This window comes from Salvelinus namaycush, chromosome 11 (assembly GCF_016432855.1).
Source record: "Salvelinus namaycush isolate Seneca chromosome 11, SaNama_1.0, whole genome shotgun sequence".
Classification (NCBI taxonomy): domain Eukaryota; kingdom Metazoa; phylum Chordata; class Actinopteri; order Salmoniformes; family Salmonidae; genus Salvelinus; species Salvelinus namaycush.
The window spans coordinates 21371211-21388964 of record NC_052317.1 but is presented as its reverse complement, the minus strand read 5'-3'; the positions used below and the strand labels follow the sequence as shown (position 1 = coordinate 21388964).

General features: G+C 40.3%; 1 protein-coding gene across 1 annotated transcript in view; it reads left to right on the top strand.

Moving 5' to 3' along the window:
- LOC120055284 (dipeptidyl aminopeptidase-like protein 6) overlaps positions 1 to 17754 on the top strand; it is a 61720-nt gene that overhangs the window by 31254 nt on the left and 12712 nt on the right. The window contains exons 8-15 of the mRNA XM_039003167.1: positions 2011 to 2165; positions 2442 to 2539; positions 11371 to 11497; positions 11711 to 11749; positions 11927 to 12034; positions 15571 to 15662; positions 15846 to 15893; positions 17308 to 17420. Coding sequence (XP_038859095.1) covers positions 2011 to 2165; positions 2442 to 2539; positions 11371 to 11497; positions 11711 to 11749; positions 11927 to 12034; positions 15571 to 15662; positions 15846 to 15893; positions 17308 to 17420 — 780 coding nt within the window. The remainder of the gene's footprint in view (positions 1 to 2010; positions 2166 to 2441; positions 2540 to 11370; positions 11498 to 11710; positions 11750 to 11926; positions 12035 to 15570; positions 15663 to 15845; positions 15894 to 17307; positions 17421 to 17754) is intronic.

Sequence of the window (17754 nt, the reverse complement as noted above, 5' to 3'; positions counted from 1 at the left end):
AGTGACTTTGGGATATGATGACATACAGTTGAAGTCGGAAATGTACATACACATTAGCCAAATACATTTAAACTCAGTTTTTCACAATTCCTGATATTTAATCCTAGTAAAAATTCCCTGTCTTAGGTCAGTTAGGATCACCACTTTATTTTAAGAATTTGAAATGTCAGAATAATAGTAGAGAGAATTATTTATTTCAGCTTTTATTTCTTTCATCACATTTCCAGTGGGTCAGAAGTTTACATACACTCAATTAGTATTTGGTAACATTGCCTTTAAATTGTTTAACTTGGGTCAAACGTTTTGGGTAGCCTTCCACAAGCTTCCCACAATAAGTTGGGTGAATTTTGACCCATTCCTCCTGACAGAGCTGGTGTAACTGAGTCAGGTTTGTAGGCCTCCTTGCTCGCACACGCTTTTTCAGTTCTGCCCACAAATGTTCTATAGGATTGAGGTCAGGGCTTTGTGATGGCCACTCCAATACCTTGACTTTGTTGTCCTTAAGCCATTTTGCTACAACTTTGGAAGTATGCTTGGGGTCATTGTCCATTTGGAAGACCCATTTGCGACCAAGCTTTAACTTCCTGACTGATGTCTTGAGATGTTGCTTCAATATTTCCACATACTTTCCTTCCACATGATGTCATCTATTTTATGAAGTGCACCAGTCCCTCCTGCAGCAAAGCACCCCCACATCATGATGCTGCCACCCCTGTGCTTCACGGTTGAAATGGTGTTCTTCAGCTTGCAAGATAATCCGTCTGTAAACAATTGCTGGAAAAATGACTTGTGTCATGCACAAAGTAGATGTCCTAACCGACTTGCCAGAAGTATAGTTTGTTAACAAGAAATTTGTGGAGTGGTTGAAAGATGAGTTTTAATGACTCCAACCTAAGTGTATGTAAACTTCCGACTTCAACTGTATATACTGAACAAAAGTATAAATGCAACATGTAAAGTGTTGTTCCCATGTTTCATGAGGTGAAATAAAAGATCCCAGAAATGTTCCATACGCACAAAAAGCATATTTATCTAAAATGTCCTCACCAGGGTCTTGACCTGACTGCAGTTTGACATCGTAACCGAATTCAGTGGGAAAATGCTCACCTTTGATGGCCACTGGCACGCTGGGGAAGTGTGCTCTTCACCGATGAGTCCCGGTTTCAACTGTACCGGGCAGATGGCGTTGTGTGGGCAAGTGGTTTGCTGATGTGAACAGAGTGCACCGTGGTGGTGGGGTTATGGTATGGGCAGGCATAAGCTACGGACAACAAACACAATTGCATTTTAGGGGGGGACCAACGATGGCAATTTGAATGCACAGAGATACAGTGATGAGAACCTGAGGCCCAATGCATGGTCCCATGTCGCAAGGATCTGTACACAATTCCTGGAATCAGAAAATGTCCAAGTTCTTCCATGGTCTGCATACTCACCAGACATGTCACCCATTCAGCATGTTTGGGATGCTCTGGGTTGACGTGTACGACAGCGTGTTCCAGTTCCCGCCAATATCCAGCAACTTTGCACAGCCATTGAAGAGGAGTGGGACGACATTCCACAGGCCACAATCAACAGCCTGATCAACTCTATGTTAGGATATGTGTCGCGCTGCATGAGGTGAATGGTGGTCACACCAGATACTGACCGGTTTTCTGATCCACACCCCTACCTTTTTCACACTTATCTGTGACCAACAGATGCAACATTTGTATTCCCAGTCATGTGAAATCCATAGATTATGGCCTGATGAATCCATTTCAATTGACTGATTTCCTTATATGAACTGTAACTAAAATCTTTGAAATGGTTGCATGTTGCATTTACATTTTGTTCAGTGTACATCGTATCAGTAAACAACAGACTATTAGCTTTATTATTAATCTTATAACTATCTTGTAACCGTATAGCCTTAAAACCTGCCTTGAAGATGAATGGACGTTGTTTATCACCATATCTTTTATACAGTGTGATACAGTAGTTCATTGTTTATGGGGTTTGTTGTTTCAGAGGAGATCCTTCAGACCCACATAGCCCATTGGTGGTCTCCAGATGGTCTCAGACTGGCCTACGCCACCATCAACGACACCCTGGTGCCCAAGATGGAGGTCCCTATTTTCACTGGCGCCCCGTATCCAATTGGGCTGGAGTACCATTACCCCAAGGTAAATCCCAGAGACAGCCTCTAGTCTATATTCTCTGTCCTCTTTGCCCTACAATGCCCTGACGTGTTTGGGTGAGTGGTATTGAATGAGTACCAATTGTTGTTGTGCAGATCGTCTCTGGTTCAAACCCAGGTCGGAACAGAAAAGGGATCAACTCTTCTACAGAGTTGTGTGGATCTGACAGTTGACTTCACACAGACAAAAAGGATCCATATAGATACCGTATAACCCACTGAATTATATGATTTCTGGCGTAACCTGTCTCTTCCCCTGCAGGCTGGGGAGGAGAACCCTGTAGTACACCTGTCTGTGGTGAGTTTGAACGGCCCCCTTCACACGGTGGAGATGAAGAAACCAGACGACCCCAGGATAGGGTGAGTGTCTTACTGACTGAATGACAGTTACACGGTTCAAGATAATCTTTATTATCCCATAGGACAGGGATCATCAACTAGATTCAGCCGCGGGACAATTATTGTCTTTATGGTCAGGAGCCGGAACAAAATTACAAATCATTTGTAGACTGCAAATTGACCGCAAGAAGCACAGAAATAACATTTGACTAAAACATAATCATTTCAAACCTTGCTTACATTTGTATACGATCACATATACAGTATCTCTCTATTGTGCGTGGGAATACTTTGGAACAGATTTCCAAAATTTAAAATCACTTGGAGATGATTTCCTGGTGTTTTTACAGTCTTTTATGTCCAACTATATATACACAGTACCAGTCAAAAGTATGGACACACCTACTCATTCAAGGGTTTTTCTATATTTTTGACTATTTTCGACATCGTAGAATAATAGTGAAGACATCAAAACTATGAAATAACACATATGGAATCATGTAGTAACCCAAAAAGTGTTAAACTAATCAAAATATATTTGAGATTTGAGATTCTTAAAAGTAGCCACCCTTTGCACACTCTTGGCATTCTCTCATCCAGCTTCATGAGGTAGTCACCTGGAATGCATTTCAATTAACAGGTGTACCTTGTTAAAAGATCATTTGTGAAATTTCTTCCCTTCTTAATGCGTTTGAGTAAATTAGTTGTGTTGTGACAAGGTAGAAGTGGTATACAGAAGATAGCCCTATTTGGTATAAGACCAAGTCCGTATTATAGCAAGAACAGCTCATATAAGCAAAGAGAAGCAACAGTCCATTATTACTGTAAGACATGAAGGTCAGTCAATCAGGAAAATGTCAAGAACTTTGAAAGTTTCTTCAAGTGCAGTTGCAAAAACCATCAAGTGCAATGATGAAACTTGCTCTCATGAGGACCGCCACAGGAAAGGATGACCCAGAGTTACCTCTGCTGCAGAGGATAAATTCATTAGAGTTAACTGCATCTCAAATTGCAGTCCAAATAAATGCTTCACCGAGTTCACGTATCAGACACATAATGGACACCAATAATTAGAAGAGACTTGCTTGGGCCAAGAAACACGAGCAATGGACATTAGACCGTTGGAAATCTGTCCTTTGGTCTGATGAGTCCAAATTTGAAATTTTTGGTTCCAACCGCCATGTCTTTGTGAGACACAGAGTAGGTGAATGAATGATCTCCGCATGTGTGGTTCCCACCGTGAAGCATGGAGGAGGAGGTGTGGGGGTGCTTTGCTGGTGACAGTGTCTGATTTATTTAGAATTCAATGCACACCTAACCAGCATGGCTACCACAACATTCTGCAGCAATACGCCATCGCATCTGGATTAGATTAAAAGCGAAACGAGTAGCTCTCGTCGTTGATAAACTATATATTGATAACCAGTTGTTCAGAGACACAAAGACTACTCCATGGTTATTTTAAAAATTACAAAGTTCTCATAGACGAGGGAAATAAACACAATTCAAGCCCGGTTACTGATTGTAACAATACAATAAAAAATATAGCTTTTCTATAAATCTTCACATATAACTAATTGAACACACAAGCACTAATTCAACATAGTGAAGATAAAAACCAAGTAAACAGAAGGCACAGTATGTGTGGATGGTATGGTTTGTGTTTATTTTTTATTTTATTTGTTATGTTTGGAAAGTTGAGTGAGTGAGTAATGAAATGGTTGCATATCCCAGAGCCAATGTATTGCTGTGAGCCGGGTATGAGAGGGCTTTCAATGTTGTTCAGATGATGGATATACTTTTATAATGAATTATACGTCTTATTTATTTATTGTCCTATCATGGAGAACTACATTTTTTATTTATTTTTTTATAAATTATATCTAATTATTTATTATCCTATTTTAATGGTACGGTCCATGGCACTATACCCTAGACACCCACCTGAATGACCCAGATACTAAGGAGAAGTCCCTAACTGTTTTATGTGCCCGCTGTAAGCGGTCTGTATGCAGCTAAAATGAGGTCAGAGACCAAGAGCAGCACTGCCCCCTCAAGATTCTGAGCCTGCTTGGCAGGGTTGGTCCTGCAAAGCCAAAGCCCCAATAAGGGAGAGCATAATATACAAGGAAATTCTCAAAGCTGCTAATGAGAACCTTGACGACCTTGTACCTAGCCGGTGGGGATTCCGGTGGGGTGCCCCCACCCAGGCAGTGGCAGTGCTGGCAACACTAGCTGCAGTAACCCATGGGGAGGGGGTCACACTCGGACATTCAGAGAGGGGGTATATTATTGTGGCCCTGGCGGCACAAAATCAAAGTCGGACTGCATGGAGATGCGTGGGGACATGGTCATGACGGGTGGCCGTATTGTGGGTGTTTCAGGAATAAGGTGTACATTTGACCTCCATTATCTAGGATATGACAATGGTAAATAAATCTCTCAATTTTTGCTAATTTTTTGTGCGGTCTTGCAGGCCTTCTCATGCAGCTGCAACTGCAAGTGCATTTGTAAATCATGACCCATCTTGAGTTGGGCTCTGGGATGGTGCAATTGTTGAGAAAGTGAGCTTATGGTTGTGTGGGGGTAAGGGCTGAGTGTGTGTGGGTGTATGTGTGTATCCCACAACTGTTGCGAAGGAAGAAGTAAAAGATGTTAGGGACAATAGAGGATGATCCACAGATATATATAATACAAATCGAGGTGAGGGCAATGGAAATGCATATGGTAATTGATCTTCTTCAATTCGGTAAATGGCACTGTATGCTCTTTTCAAAGAATGGATCCCAGTCGGTTCAGGGCTATGGGATACAGGGGGTCGAGGGTGGTCTACCGGGCATTGGGATGACAAGCCATCTCGAGATGAGGCCTTTTAGCGGGTGGAATAGTAGGGACCAATTGGAGGTTTACTTAGTAGAAATGCAAATATCATGGTACAACTATATAGACACTCAATCATTATGTTACTTTTTAATAGTACGTTTACAAAAATATATTCTGATTAAAAGAATGAAAGGTGTGTCTCATTATGGTAAGTGGTGAAATAAGTATAGCCAGTTACAATTGTAATGGCTTAGCAGATAATAAGAAAAGACGATCAGTATTTACCTGGCTAAAAGAGAAGGATTATAATATCTATTGTTTACAGGAAACCCATTCAACAGTTTTAGATGAAGTTTTGTGGAAAAAGAACTGGGGGGGCAAAATATATTTCTCCCATGGGCAAAGAAATTCAAAAGGGGTGATGGTTTTAATTAACAATAATTTTGATCCAAATGTGCAAATTGTCCAAACAGATCCTCAAGGTAGATGGATTATTTTAAATATGTTATTGGACAATAAACAAATATGGCTTGTTAACCTATACGGTCCGAATAATGATGATCCAAGCTTCTTTGAAAATATATATAAGAATTTATCAACTCTACAAGCAACACTAGACTCTATTATTATAGTGGGAGATTTTAATACGGTCTTAAATACCTCTATAGACCGGAAAGGAAATCACACTACAAACTATCACCCTCAGGCACTTAAGGAAATCATGAATGTCATGGATATATTGGAATTAGTGGATATATGGAGACTTAAATACCCTGATTTAGTGAGATATACATGGCGGAGGCTGAATCAAGCTAGTCGTCTTGACTACTTTCTTATACCATTCTCTCTGGCACCAAAAGTTAAAAAAGTGTTGATAGGGGACAGAATGCGGTCGGATCATCACATAATTGGCATATATATTTCTCTTACAGAATTTCCACGTGGGCGAGGATATTGGAAATTTAATCAAAGTCTACTAGATGATAAATTGTTTAGAACTAGGACAGAAGATTTTATAACTGACTTTTTCAGACATAACATAGGTACAGCAGATCCCCTTATTGTATGGGACACTTTTAAGTGTGCCTTTAGAGGCCATGCAATTCAGTACTCATCTATAAAACAAAAGCAATTTAGATCAAAAGAGTCCATATTAACAAAGGAAATTGAAGGACTAACAGTACAGTTAGATAGCAATAAAAACAGTACCATAGAGGCACAGAATAAGTTAGAGGAAAAACAAAAAGAAATGGAGGAACTTATTCAAGAAAGATCCAGTGTAATACATTATAAAAATAAAGCGAACTGGATGGAATATGGGGAAAAATGCACCAAATTCTTTTTCAATCTTCAATATAGAAATGCTACCAAAAAAAATGTATTAAAACTTGTTACAAATGATGGAGTCACGCATGATTCACCAAATGATATTTTGAAAGAGGAAGTAAAGTACTTTAAGAATATGTTTTCGTTTCAGGCTCCTCCATCTCCACTAACTGAAACTAATTGTATGGATTTTTTTCCTATTAATAATGTAAAATTAACATCTGTACAGAAAGACTCATGTGAAGGCCAAATTACAGAGGAGGAACTGCTTGATGCAATTGGGGCCTTTAAGGATGGGAAAACTCCAGGGCTGGATGGCATACCAGTGGAAGTATACAAAACTTTTTTTGATATACTCAAAGGACCATTATTAGCTTGTTTTAACCACTCCTATATAAATGGTAGATTATCAGACACGCAACAAGAAGGTCTGATATCGTTATTACTGAAACAGGACCCAAGTGGTATATATAAAGATCCAGTCCAATTAAAAAATTGGAGACCTCTTACACTTCAGTGTTGTGATGCAAAAATCCTAGCAAAATGCTTGGCGCATAGAATAAAAAAAGTTTTGTCAGATATTATTCATCCTAATCAGACAGGTTTTTTACATGGACGATACATTGGAGATAATATAAGGCAAGTACTGGAAACAATAGAACACTATGAAATATCGGGAACACCAGGTCTGGTTTTCATAGCTGATTTTGAAAAGGCTTTTGATAAAGTACGACTGGAGTTTATATATAAATGCCTAGAATATTTCAATTTTGGGGAATCTCTTATAAAATGGGTTAAAATTATGTATAGTAACCCTAGGTGTAAAATAGTAAATAATGGCTACATCTCAGAAAGTTTTAAACTATCTATAGGAGTAAAACAAGGTTGTCCACTATCGGCATATCTATTTATTATTGCCATCGAAATGTTAGCTGTTAAAATTAGATCAAACATTAATATTAATGGATTAGAAATCCGTGGCTTAAAAACTAAGGTGTCATTGTACGCTGATGATTCATGTTTTCTTTTAAAACCACAACTAGAGTCTCTCCACGGCCTCATAGAGGATCTAGATACCTTTGCTATCCTCTCTGGATTAAAACCAAATTATGATAAATGTACCATATTACGTATTGGATCACTAAAAAATACACATTTTATATTGCCATGTAGTTTACCAATTAAATGGTCTGACGGAGATGTGGATATACTCGGTATAAAAATCCCAAAAGAAAGAAATGATCTCACTCCAATAAATTTTTATAGAAAGTTAGCAAAAATAGATAAGATCTTGCTACCATGGAAAGGAAAATACTTGTCTATTTGTGGAAAAATCACCCTGATTAACTCTTTAGTCATATCACAGTTTACCTATTTGCTTATGGTTTTGCCTACACCTAGTGACCTGCTTTTTAAATTATATGAACAAAAAATATTCCATTGTATTTGGAACGGCAAGCCAGATAAAATTAAAAGGGCCTATTTATATAACGAATATGAATTCGGAGGGCAGAAATTATTAAATATTAAAGCATTAGACCTCTCACTAAAGGCATCAGTCATACAAAAGTTATACTTAAATCCAAACTGGTTCTCTAGTAAATTGGTACGAATGTCTCATCCTATGTTCAAGAAGGGCCTTTTTCCCTTTATTCAGATTACACCTGCTCACTTTCGGTTGTTTGAAAAGGAAATAATCTCCAAAATATCCTTATTTTTTAAACAAGCCTTAGAAAGTTGGTTGCAATTTCAGTTTAATCCACCTGAAAGGACGGAACAAATAGTACAACAAATATTGTGGTTAAATTCAAATATAGTAATTGATAAAAAAACTGTATTTATCGAAGAAATGTTTAAAAAAGGTATAATTTTTGTGAATGATATCATAAATAGGACTGGTGGAGTTATGTCACACATGCAGCTCACACAGACATATGGAAATGTCTGCTCTACCCAAAATTACAACCAATTAATTGCAGCATTACCACAAAAATGGAAGAGGCAAGTAGAAGGGGAAAAAAGTAAGGAACTTGTATGTCGGCCCTGTATTAAAGAACATAAATGGTTAAAGAAAAGTGTGATAAATAAAAACATATACCAATTTCATTTAAGGACCAAAAAACTGACAGCTGTGCCATATAAATTGCAAAATAGTTGGGAAGAGATGTTCGATGTACCCATTCCATGGCACATGGTTTATGAATTGATACGCAAAACAACGCCGGATTCAAAACTTCGAATTTTTCAATTTAAATTATTGTACAAAATTCTTGCAACTAATAGAATGTTATATATATGGGGTATACAATCTTCCCAGCTCTGTAGATTCTGCTGTGAGGAGGCAGAGTCATTAGACCATTTATTTTGGTATTGTCCATATGTAGCTCGTTTTTGGTCACAGGTCCAGGAATGGCTGAAGAATTGCAACATTTGCCTAGAACTAACGCTACAGATAGCAATACTGGGGGATTTGAAAAGCCATAGTCAATCAATCAATAATATAATAATTATTTTAGCAAAAATGTTTATTTTTAATTTACAATCTGTAGAAGCTATGAGAATAGGAAGGTTCAAATCTTTTGTGAAGCATCACAGCACAGTTGAAAAATATATGGCAAATAAAAATCCGAAATGGATGATGTTGGAAGATAGATGGGAAGGGTTGAGTAGAACTGAAGGGTGGGACTAATAACAAGATAAACAATGTAGGGCATACGGGATCTGTGAAATGTGTATAGGTGCGGAGCTTTTGTGAAATAGCACAGTTACAAGTGGAAATAAAATTGGATGGACAACAGAAATAGAGGAAGGACTAAGAACAAACAAGAGAGAACTATTATAAAGTAGTCTGTGTCTGTAAAATAGGTATAAGATGTATAAATTGAAGGTAAAAGCAGAAGTGTTTATTAGTTTACTCCAATTGGGGGAGCGGTGGTAGGGTTGCGGGGAATAATAATAAAGGTATATTCTTTAAAAAAGTATGTATGTCTATATAGGTATGTGTATGTATATATGTATATATGTATGCATGCGTGTATGGATATATATATTTACCCAAAAAAATATGGGGGATTGGAAATGATGCAGACAATTACATTGGAAGCAACATTCTTTCCGCAATATTAAGCTGATCCACCCCAAAAAAAAAAAAAAAAAAAAAAAAAAAAAAAAAGAGAAGCAACAGTCCATTATTACTGTAAGACATGAAGGTCAGTCAATCAGGAAAATGTCAAGAACTTTGAAAGTTTCTTCAAGTGCAGTTGCAAAAACCATCAAGTGCAATGATGAAACTTGCTCTCATGAGGACCGCCACAGGAAAGGATGACCCAGAGTTACCTCTGCTGCAGAGGATAAATTCATTAGAGTTAACTGCATCTCAAATTGCAGTCCAAATAAATGCTTCACCGAGTTCACGTATCAGACACATAATGGACACCAATAATTAGAAGAGACTTGCTTGGGCCAAGAAACACGAGCAATGGACATTAGACCGTTGGAAATCTGTCCTTTGGTCTGATGAGTCCAAATTTGAAATTTTTGGTTCCAACCGCCATGTCTTTGTGAGACACAGAGTAGGTGAATGAATGATCTCCGCATGTGTGGTTCCCACCGTGAAGCATGGAGGAGGAGGTGTGGGGGTGCTTTGCTGGTGACAGTGTCTGATTTATTTAGAATTCAATGCACACCTAACCAGCATGGCTACCACAACATTCTGCAGCAATACGCCATCGCATCTGGTTTGCGCTTAGTGGGACTATCATTTGTTTTTCAACAGGACAATGACCCAAAACACACCTCCAGGGTGTGTAAGGGCTATTTGACCAAGAAGAGTGATGGAGTGCTGCATCAGATGGGGCAGCAGGTAGCCTAGTGGTTAGAGCGTTGGGCCAGTAACCGAAAGGTTGGTGGATCGAATCCCCGAGCTGACAAGGTAAAAATCTGTCATTCTGCCCCTGAACAAGGCAGTTAACTCACTGTTCCTAGGCTGTCATTGTAAGTAAGAATTTGTTCTTAACTGACTTGCCTAGTTAAATAAAAAATAAGAAGATGACTTATTTTTTTAAGATGACAATCACCCAACCTCAACCCAATTGAGATGGTTCGGAATGAGTTGGACTGCAGAGTGAAGGAAAAGCAGTGTGCTCAGCATATATGGGAACTCCTTCAAGACTGTTGGAAAAGCATTCCTTATTAAGCTGGTTGAGAGAATGCCAAGAGTGTGCAAAGCTGTCAAAGGGTGGCTACTTTGAAGAATCTCAAATATAAAATCTATTTTGATTTGTTTAACACTTTTTTGGCTACTACATGATTCCATAAGTGTTATTTCATAGTTGTGATGTCTTCACTATTATTCTGCATTGTAGAAAATAGTAAAAATAAAGGAAAAAAAACCTTGAATGAGTAGGTGTGTCCAAACTTTTGACTGGTACTGTGTGTGTGTGTGTGTGTGTGTGTGTGTGTGTGTGTGTGTGTGTGTGTGTGTGTGTGTGTGTGTGTGTGTGTGTGTGTGTAAACTATTATTTTTTTTTACTTGGGGGGGGCATATAAAATAATCTGCTGGCCAAATTTGGACTACGGGCCATATTCATCATGGAATAACCTTGCATCATAATGTATACTGCATTAACCATGGCAATTTTGAAACAATAGGAAATGAATTTACCTAAACTTGTAACTCATTCCATTGTGTTATTTTTGTGTAGAATGGAATATTACATCACAATGGTTATGTGGGCCACCACCACCAAGCTGGCAGTCAATTGGCTGAACAGAGCCCAGAACAACTCCATATTGACACTGTGTGAGGCCACCACAGGAATCTGCACTAAGGTGAAACTCACACACATACACGAAAACACACACACACACACACACACACACACACACACACACACACACACACACACACACACACACACACACAAGAACACACACACACACAAGAACACACACACACACAAGAACACACACAAACATGCATGCACACATTGCCACCCTCTTACACTGGCCCTAGCCCTTACTTGTTATCTCATACTTTTCCAGAAACATGAGGATGAAAGTGATAGCTGGCTACACAAACAGGTAAGTAAAAGCATTTTATAACATTTATCACTCACAACACACATAAAAAAAACAACCCATACATTACAGTCAACACTTACAGAGGAAGGGGAGGCGGTTGGAGGGACAGAAGTGCATTTTACCGATTTAGTTGTCTCATGTACTCAGACTCACTCCTCCTTTCTCTCCCTACTGTAGAACGAAGCGCCACTCTTCTCCCATGATGGATACAAGTTCTTCTTTACCAGAGCTATACCTCAGGGTGGGAGGGGCAAGTTCTTCCATATCTCCATGTCAACCTCCCAGGTAGAACAACACTGTCCTCTTTCCTGGAGTTATGTACACTACCGTTCAAAGGTTTGGGGTCACTTAGAAATGTCCTTGTTTTTGAAAGAATAGCACATTTTTTGTCCATTAAAATAACATAAAATTGATCAGAAATACATTGTAGACATTGGTAATGTTGTAAATTACTATTGTAGCTGGAAATGGCAGATTTTTTATGGAATATCTACATAGGTGTACAGAGGCCCATTATCAGCAACCATCACTCCTGTGTTCCAATGGCACGTTGTGTTAGCTAATCCAAGTTTATCATTTTAAAAGGCTAATTGATCATTAGAAAACCCTTTCGCAATTATGTTAGCACAGCTGAAAACTGTTGTTCTGATTAAAGAAGCAATCAAACTGGCCTTCTTTAAACTCGTTGAGTATCTGGAGCATCAGCATTTGTGGGTTCGATTACAGGCTCAAAATGGCTAGAAACAAAGACCTTCTGAAACTCGTCAGTCTATTCTTGTTCTGAGAAATGAAGGCTATTCCATGTGAGACATTGCCAAGAAACTGAGGATCTTGTACAATGCTGGGTACTACTCCCTTCAGGGAACAGCGCAAACTGTCTCTAACCAGAATAGAAACTGAGCAAGAGGACAAGTACATTAGAATGTCTAGTTTGAGAAACAGACACCTCACAAGTCCTCAACTGACAGCTTCATTAAATAGTACCCTCAAAACACCCATCTCAACGTCAACAGTGAAGTTGCGACTCCATGATGCTGGTCTTCTCGGCAGAGTTGCAAAGAAAAAGCTGTATCTCAGACTGGCAAATAAAATAAAAAATTTAAGATGGGCAAAAGAACACAGACGCCTCTAGAAGGCCAAAGACCCCTCAGAAACACCAATACTCCTTACCTGGCCCACAAGAATGGAATGGTCTACCGTATCAAAAGCTTTGGCCAAGTCTATAAAATTCAAGGGCATTGAGGAACTTTAAGGTTGCAGTGATACATCCATTACCTGAGCGGAAACCAGATTGCATACCAGAGAGAATCCTATAGACATCAAGAAAGCCACTTTTGATAAACAGGGCAAAATAGAAATAGGCCTATAACTGTTAGCATCAGCTTGATCTCCCCCTTTAAATAAAGGACGGACCGTGGCTGCCTTCCAAGCAATGGGAACTTTCCCAGAGAGAAGAGACAGGTTAAAAAGGTCAGAGATCGGCTTGGTGATGATAGGGGCAACAACCTTAAAGAAGAAAGGGTCTAAACCATCTGACCCAGATGGTTTTTTGGGGTCAAGTTTAAGGGGCTCGGACTCAGTGACCGCCTGCAGGGAGAAACGTTGTAGCGGGAAGGGGGAAAAGAGGGAGGAGCATCGGGGCTAGTCGCATTGGAAGGGGTGGAGATGAGGAAATGTTGTACGGGCAAGGAGGCATGGCTGAGTCAAATAGGAATCTTGACTTAATGAAATGGTGATTAAAGTGCCCAGCCATGTGCTTCTTGTCAGTAACAACCACATCAACTTTAAGGGACATGGGCAGCTGTGAGGAGGAGGGTTTATTCTTCAGGTCTTTAACCATTTTCCAGAACTTCTTGGGGTTAGACCCACAGAGAGAGAACTGCTCCTTAAATTTACTAACTTTGGCCTTCCGGATAGCCTGAGTACACTTATTTCTCATTTGCCTGAACGAGAGTCAGCCTGAGTATGCGTGTGCCGAGCCTTTCGCCAAATGCAATTCTTGAGGTGGAGTAACTGCAAGATCACGGTTGAACCCGGGGCTGAACCTGTTTTTAATTCTCGTTTTCTTTATGGGCCCGTGTTTGTTAACAATACCACTGACAATATAAAAAAGAAGGTCCAAGCGTTTTCGACAGAGGGGATCAAGATGATTCTATACCAATTTACAGAGGCCAAGTCATGAAGGAAGGCTTGCTCATTAAGTTTTTTGCCAAGCGTCTATGACAAATCAGGATAGGTCATTTCACTGAGCAGCCATTGCGAACACAGGCTGTAAAACAGTGATCACTAAGGTCATTACAGAAAACACCAGACTGATACATATCAGGATTATTTGTGAGGATAACATCGAGGAGAGTAGCCTTTTCTGGGTGATTGGAGTCATACCTTGTGGGATTGGTAATAATCTGAGAAAGATTTAGGGAGTCCCATTGCTTTAGGACTTGGTCAGGTGGTTTAAGAATGTCCCAGTTTAGGTCACCTAGCAGGAAAAATTCAGATTTAGTGTAAGGGGTCAGGAGAGAGTTTAGGGCAGGTAGAGTACAGGCCGGTGCTGATGGAGAACGATAACACCCAGCAACAGTCAACAAAGAGCTATTTGAAAGTTAATTGCTTTAAACCAGCAAATCAAATTGTTTAACGACAGACTTGGTGGAGACAACCGAGCACTGAAGGTGATCCTTGGTAAAGATTGCCACTCCCCCACCTTTGGAAGATCTGTCTTGCCGAAAAAGGTTATAACCAGAAGGGTTAACGTCAGTATTCAAAACAGTCTTCCTTAACCACGTCTCAGTAATGACCAACACATCTGGATTGGAGCTGTGAATCCACACTTTCAATTTATCCATTTTAGGTAATAAGCTTCTAGTGTTAACGTGCAGAAAACCCAGGCTTTTACGAGAGCAGAAATCAGTGAAGCAGATATCAGAGCACAAGTCAGAATTGGAGCTAGCAACAGTAGATGGGCCAGGGTGTACATGCACATTTCCCGATATCATCAACAGTAATAGAATCAAGGCACGGCAGAGGACAGGGAGAGCTCAGTAGTGTTGATTTATAACATTTTAATGTGCATTAGATGGCAACAAGATCATATTGTACAGCAATTTCATCAGGTAACATGAATACAAAGCCAGCGAGAGGTGGTTCTAATGAGGCCAAAAGTCTGTGTAACCAATAGACTGTCAGAGTCCTGAGTGTGGGAACAAACATAGTATGTTGCACGGTTGGTTAAACAAGAAAGCTCATAGTCAACAAAGCATACAGGAGTTATGAGGCAAATAGCAAAATGCACAATAAAAAATACATAATGACTTGGGGCTAGCCATTGTAAGTTCAGAGTCACTCGCCCCAACAGTGCGTGTGTGCTGGAGGTGAACGAAAGCTCGGGAGAGAGGGGGAAGTGTGGTGGGGGTACCTGTACCAGACAGGGGGAGACAAGACAGGGCAGACGGTGAACAGATCGCCAGGTGGAATCCCAGCAGCAGTGCAGCAGGCAACAGGAGTAGATGTCACACCCACTTGGGAGAAGCTTTTATTTCTGAAGTGAGATTTCTTGTGGAAAATGCCAGTGGATGGTCTCTGAACAGCGGGAGAGTGCTTCAAAGGCCTCTGGATTTGGGTGGGGTAGCCTGTGAGATTCCTGCCATTTGTTGGGCTCAAAGGCTTCGACACCTCAGTGATAATTGAAGTTGTATCTGGTCTGTTTCAGTTCCAGGTTGGATGGTGTCCTCAGGTCTCTGCTGTTTGTTTGCCAGAGCCAACTGTAGCCAACTGTTCTTTAACCTGTAGTTGTCATGTTAACATGTATTGTTCCATTCCAGCCCAACACCAGCACAGACACTCTGCAGTCCCTGACATCAGGAGACTGGGACGTTACTCAGATACTAGCCTACAGCCAGGACAAGCAGCTCATGTAAGTATCTCCACCCATACATTACAGTAACGTGACCAAATAGTACCATTATGATTCCTACATACATATAATTTCTTATCACTTATAGTTGATCAAATGTTACCATGGAAACTTGACTTACCTTCTCTTGTTCAGGTAATAGTCATTGAACTCCAAACTGATCTTCATCACAATGTTTTACAGATACTTTTTGAGCACAGAGGATGATCCAAAACGACGACACCTCTACAGGTATAGTTAGAGGGTTTATTCTGTGAGAGTTCACTATGTCATTGTTTTTGTCTAATAGGGTATAATCAATCAATCAATCAAATGTATTTATAAAGCCCTTTTTACATCAGCCGATGTCACAAAGTGCTATACAGAAACCCAACATAAAACCCCAAACAGCAAGCAATGCAGATGTAGAAGCACAGTTGCTAAACTCCCTAGGAACCTAGGAAGAAACCTAGAGAGGAACCAGGCTCTGAGCGGTGTCCAGTCCTCTTCTGGCTGTGCCGGTGGAGATTATAACAGTACATGGCCAAGATGTTCATAGATGACCAGCAGGGTCAAATAATAATAATCACAGTGGTTGTAGAGGGTGCAACAGGTCAGCACCTCAGGAGTAAATGTCAGTCGGCTTTTCATAGCCAATCAGTCAGAGTTAGAGACAGCAGGTGCGGTAGAGAGAGAGAGTCGAAAACAGCAGATCCGGGACAGGTAGCACGTCTGGTGAACAGGTCAGGGTTCCATAGCCGCAGGCAGAACAGTTGAAACTGGAGCAGCAGCAGGTGGACTGGGGACAGCAAGGAGTCATCAGCCCAGGTAGTCCTGAGGCATGGTCCCAGGGCTCAGGGAGAGAGGGGGAGAGGGAGGGAGAGATATACTATTTGACTGTGGTTACTGATCAAAACCTTAGAAAAACCTTGACAAAGTACAGGCTCAGTGAGCACAACCTTGCCATTGAGAAGGGTAGACACAGGAAAACCTGGCTCCCTGTAGAGGAAAGGCTGTGCAACCACTGCACCACAGCAGAACCTGAGACAGAGCTGCATTTCCTGACAAAATATAAAACAATTAGAGAGTGTCATTTCCCCAAATTTGAAACCCTTATTAAAGGTTTCAAAGACCTCTCTGATGAGAGTAAGCTACCCGTCCTGTTGGGGGAGGATGCATAGAGCTGTGGGTTGGCAGCGCACTACATTGCTGCCTGCCATCAGTTGAGGGACAGTGTCTGACAGACCAATCAACCTGCACATGTACTCTACTGTATGCTTATTGTTATTGTTGAATGTATGGTTATTTTGACACTTGGTTATTGTTGTTACTGTTGTCCCGTTGACAATTTTGATTATCATTTTTTTTCTCTCCATATTGCAAATATCCAAAGGCAATATGTACATTGTTACGTCATGCCAATAAAGGAGAGAGAGAGAGAGAGAGAGAGAGAGAGAGAGAGAGAGAGAGAGAGAGAGAGAGAGAGAGAGAGAGAGAGAGAGAGAGAGAGAGAGAGAGAGAGAGAGAGAGAGAGAGAGAGAGAGAGAGAGAGAGAGAGAGAGAGAGAGAGAGAGAGAGAGAGAGAGAGATATTAAATTCACACAGGACACCAGAAATACTCCAGATAATGCTAATAGCGTGGTTTACTGTATTTATCCTATATCAGTGCGGACACTACAGGCCCGTTTAACCGCCGCTGTCTGTCATGTGAGTTCAAGTGTGGCTATGTGGACGGCTCCTTCAGCCACAACATGCAGTACTTCCTGCTCAACTGTAAAGGTGAGTGCTCCTGACCTTGAATTCTGAACACTAAGCAGTATATGTTGCACTTTCCGGAATCAGTAGATTTTTGTGATAAATAAATAAATTGAAGTCTTTGGCTATGCTGCTGAGGTTTTAGTGGGGTGTTTAGTGTCAAATATATAAAATAAATAAAAAATCTGAGTCAAAATATTAAATTGAATTAGTGTTCAATGCTGTGACAAAAGGTTGTATTGAATCTGACTGCAGTACACCACTAACCACTCTTTCTACTTGCCAATCAGATGTAGCTCAATGTGAACTGCCAGCCTGCATCCTACAGTGTTCCTGCTGTATCAAACTACAGTAGTTG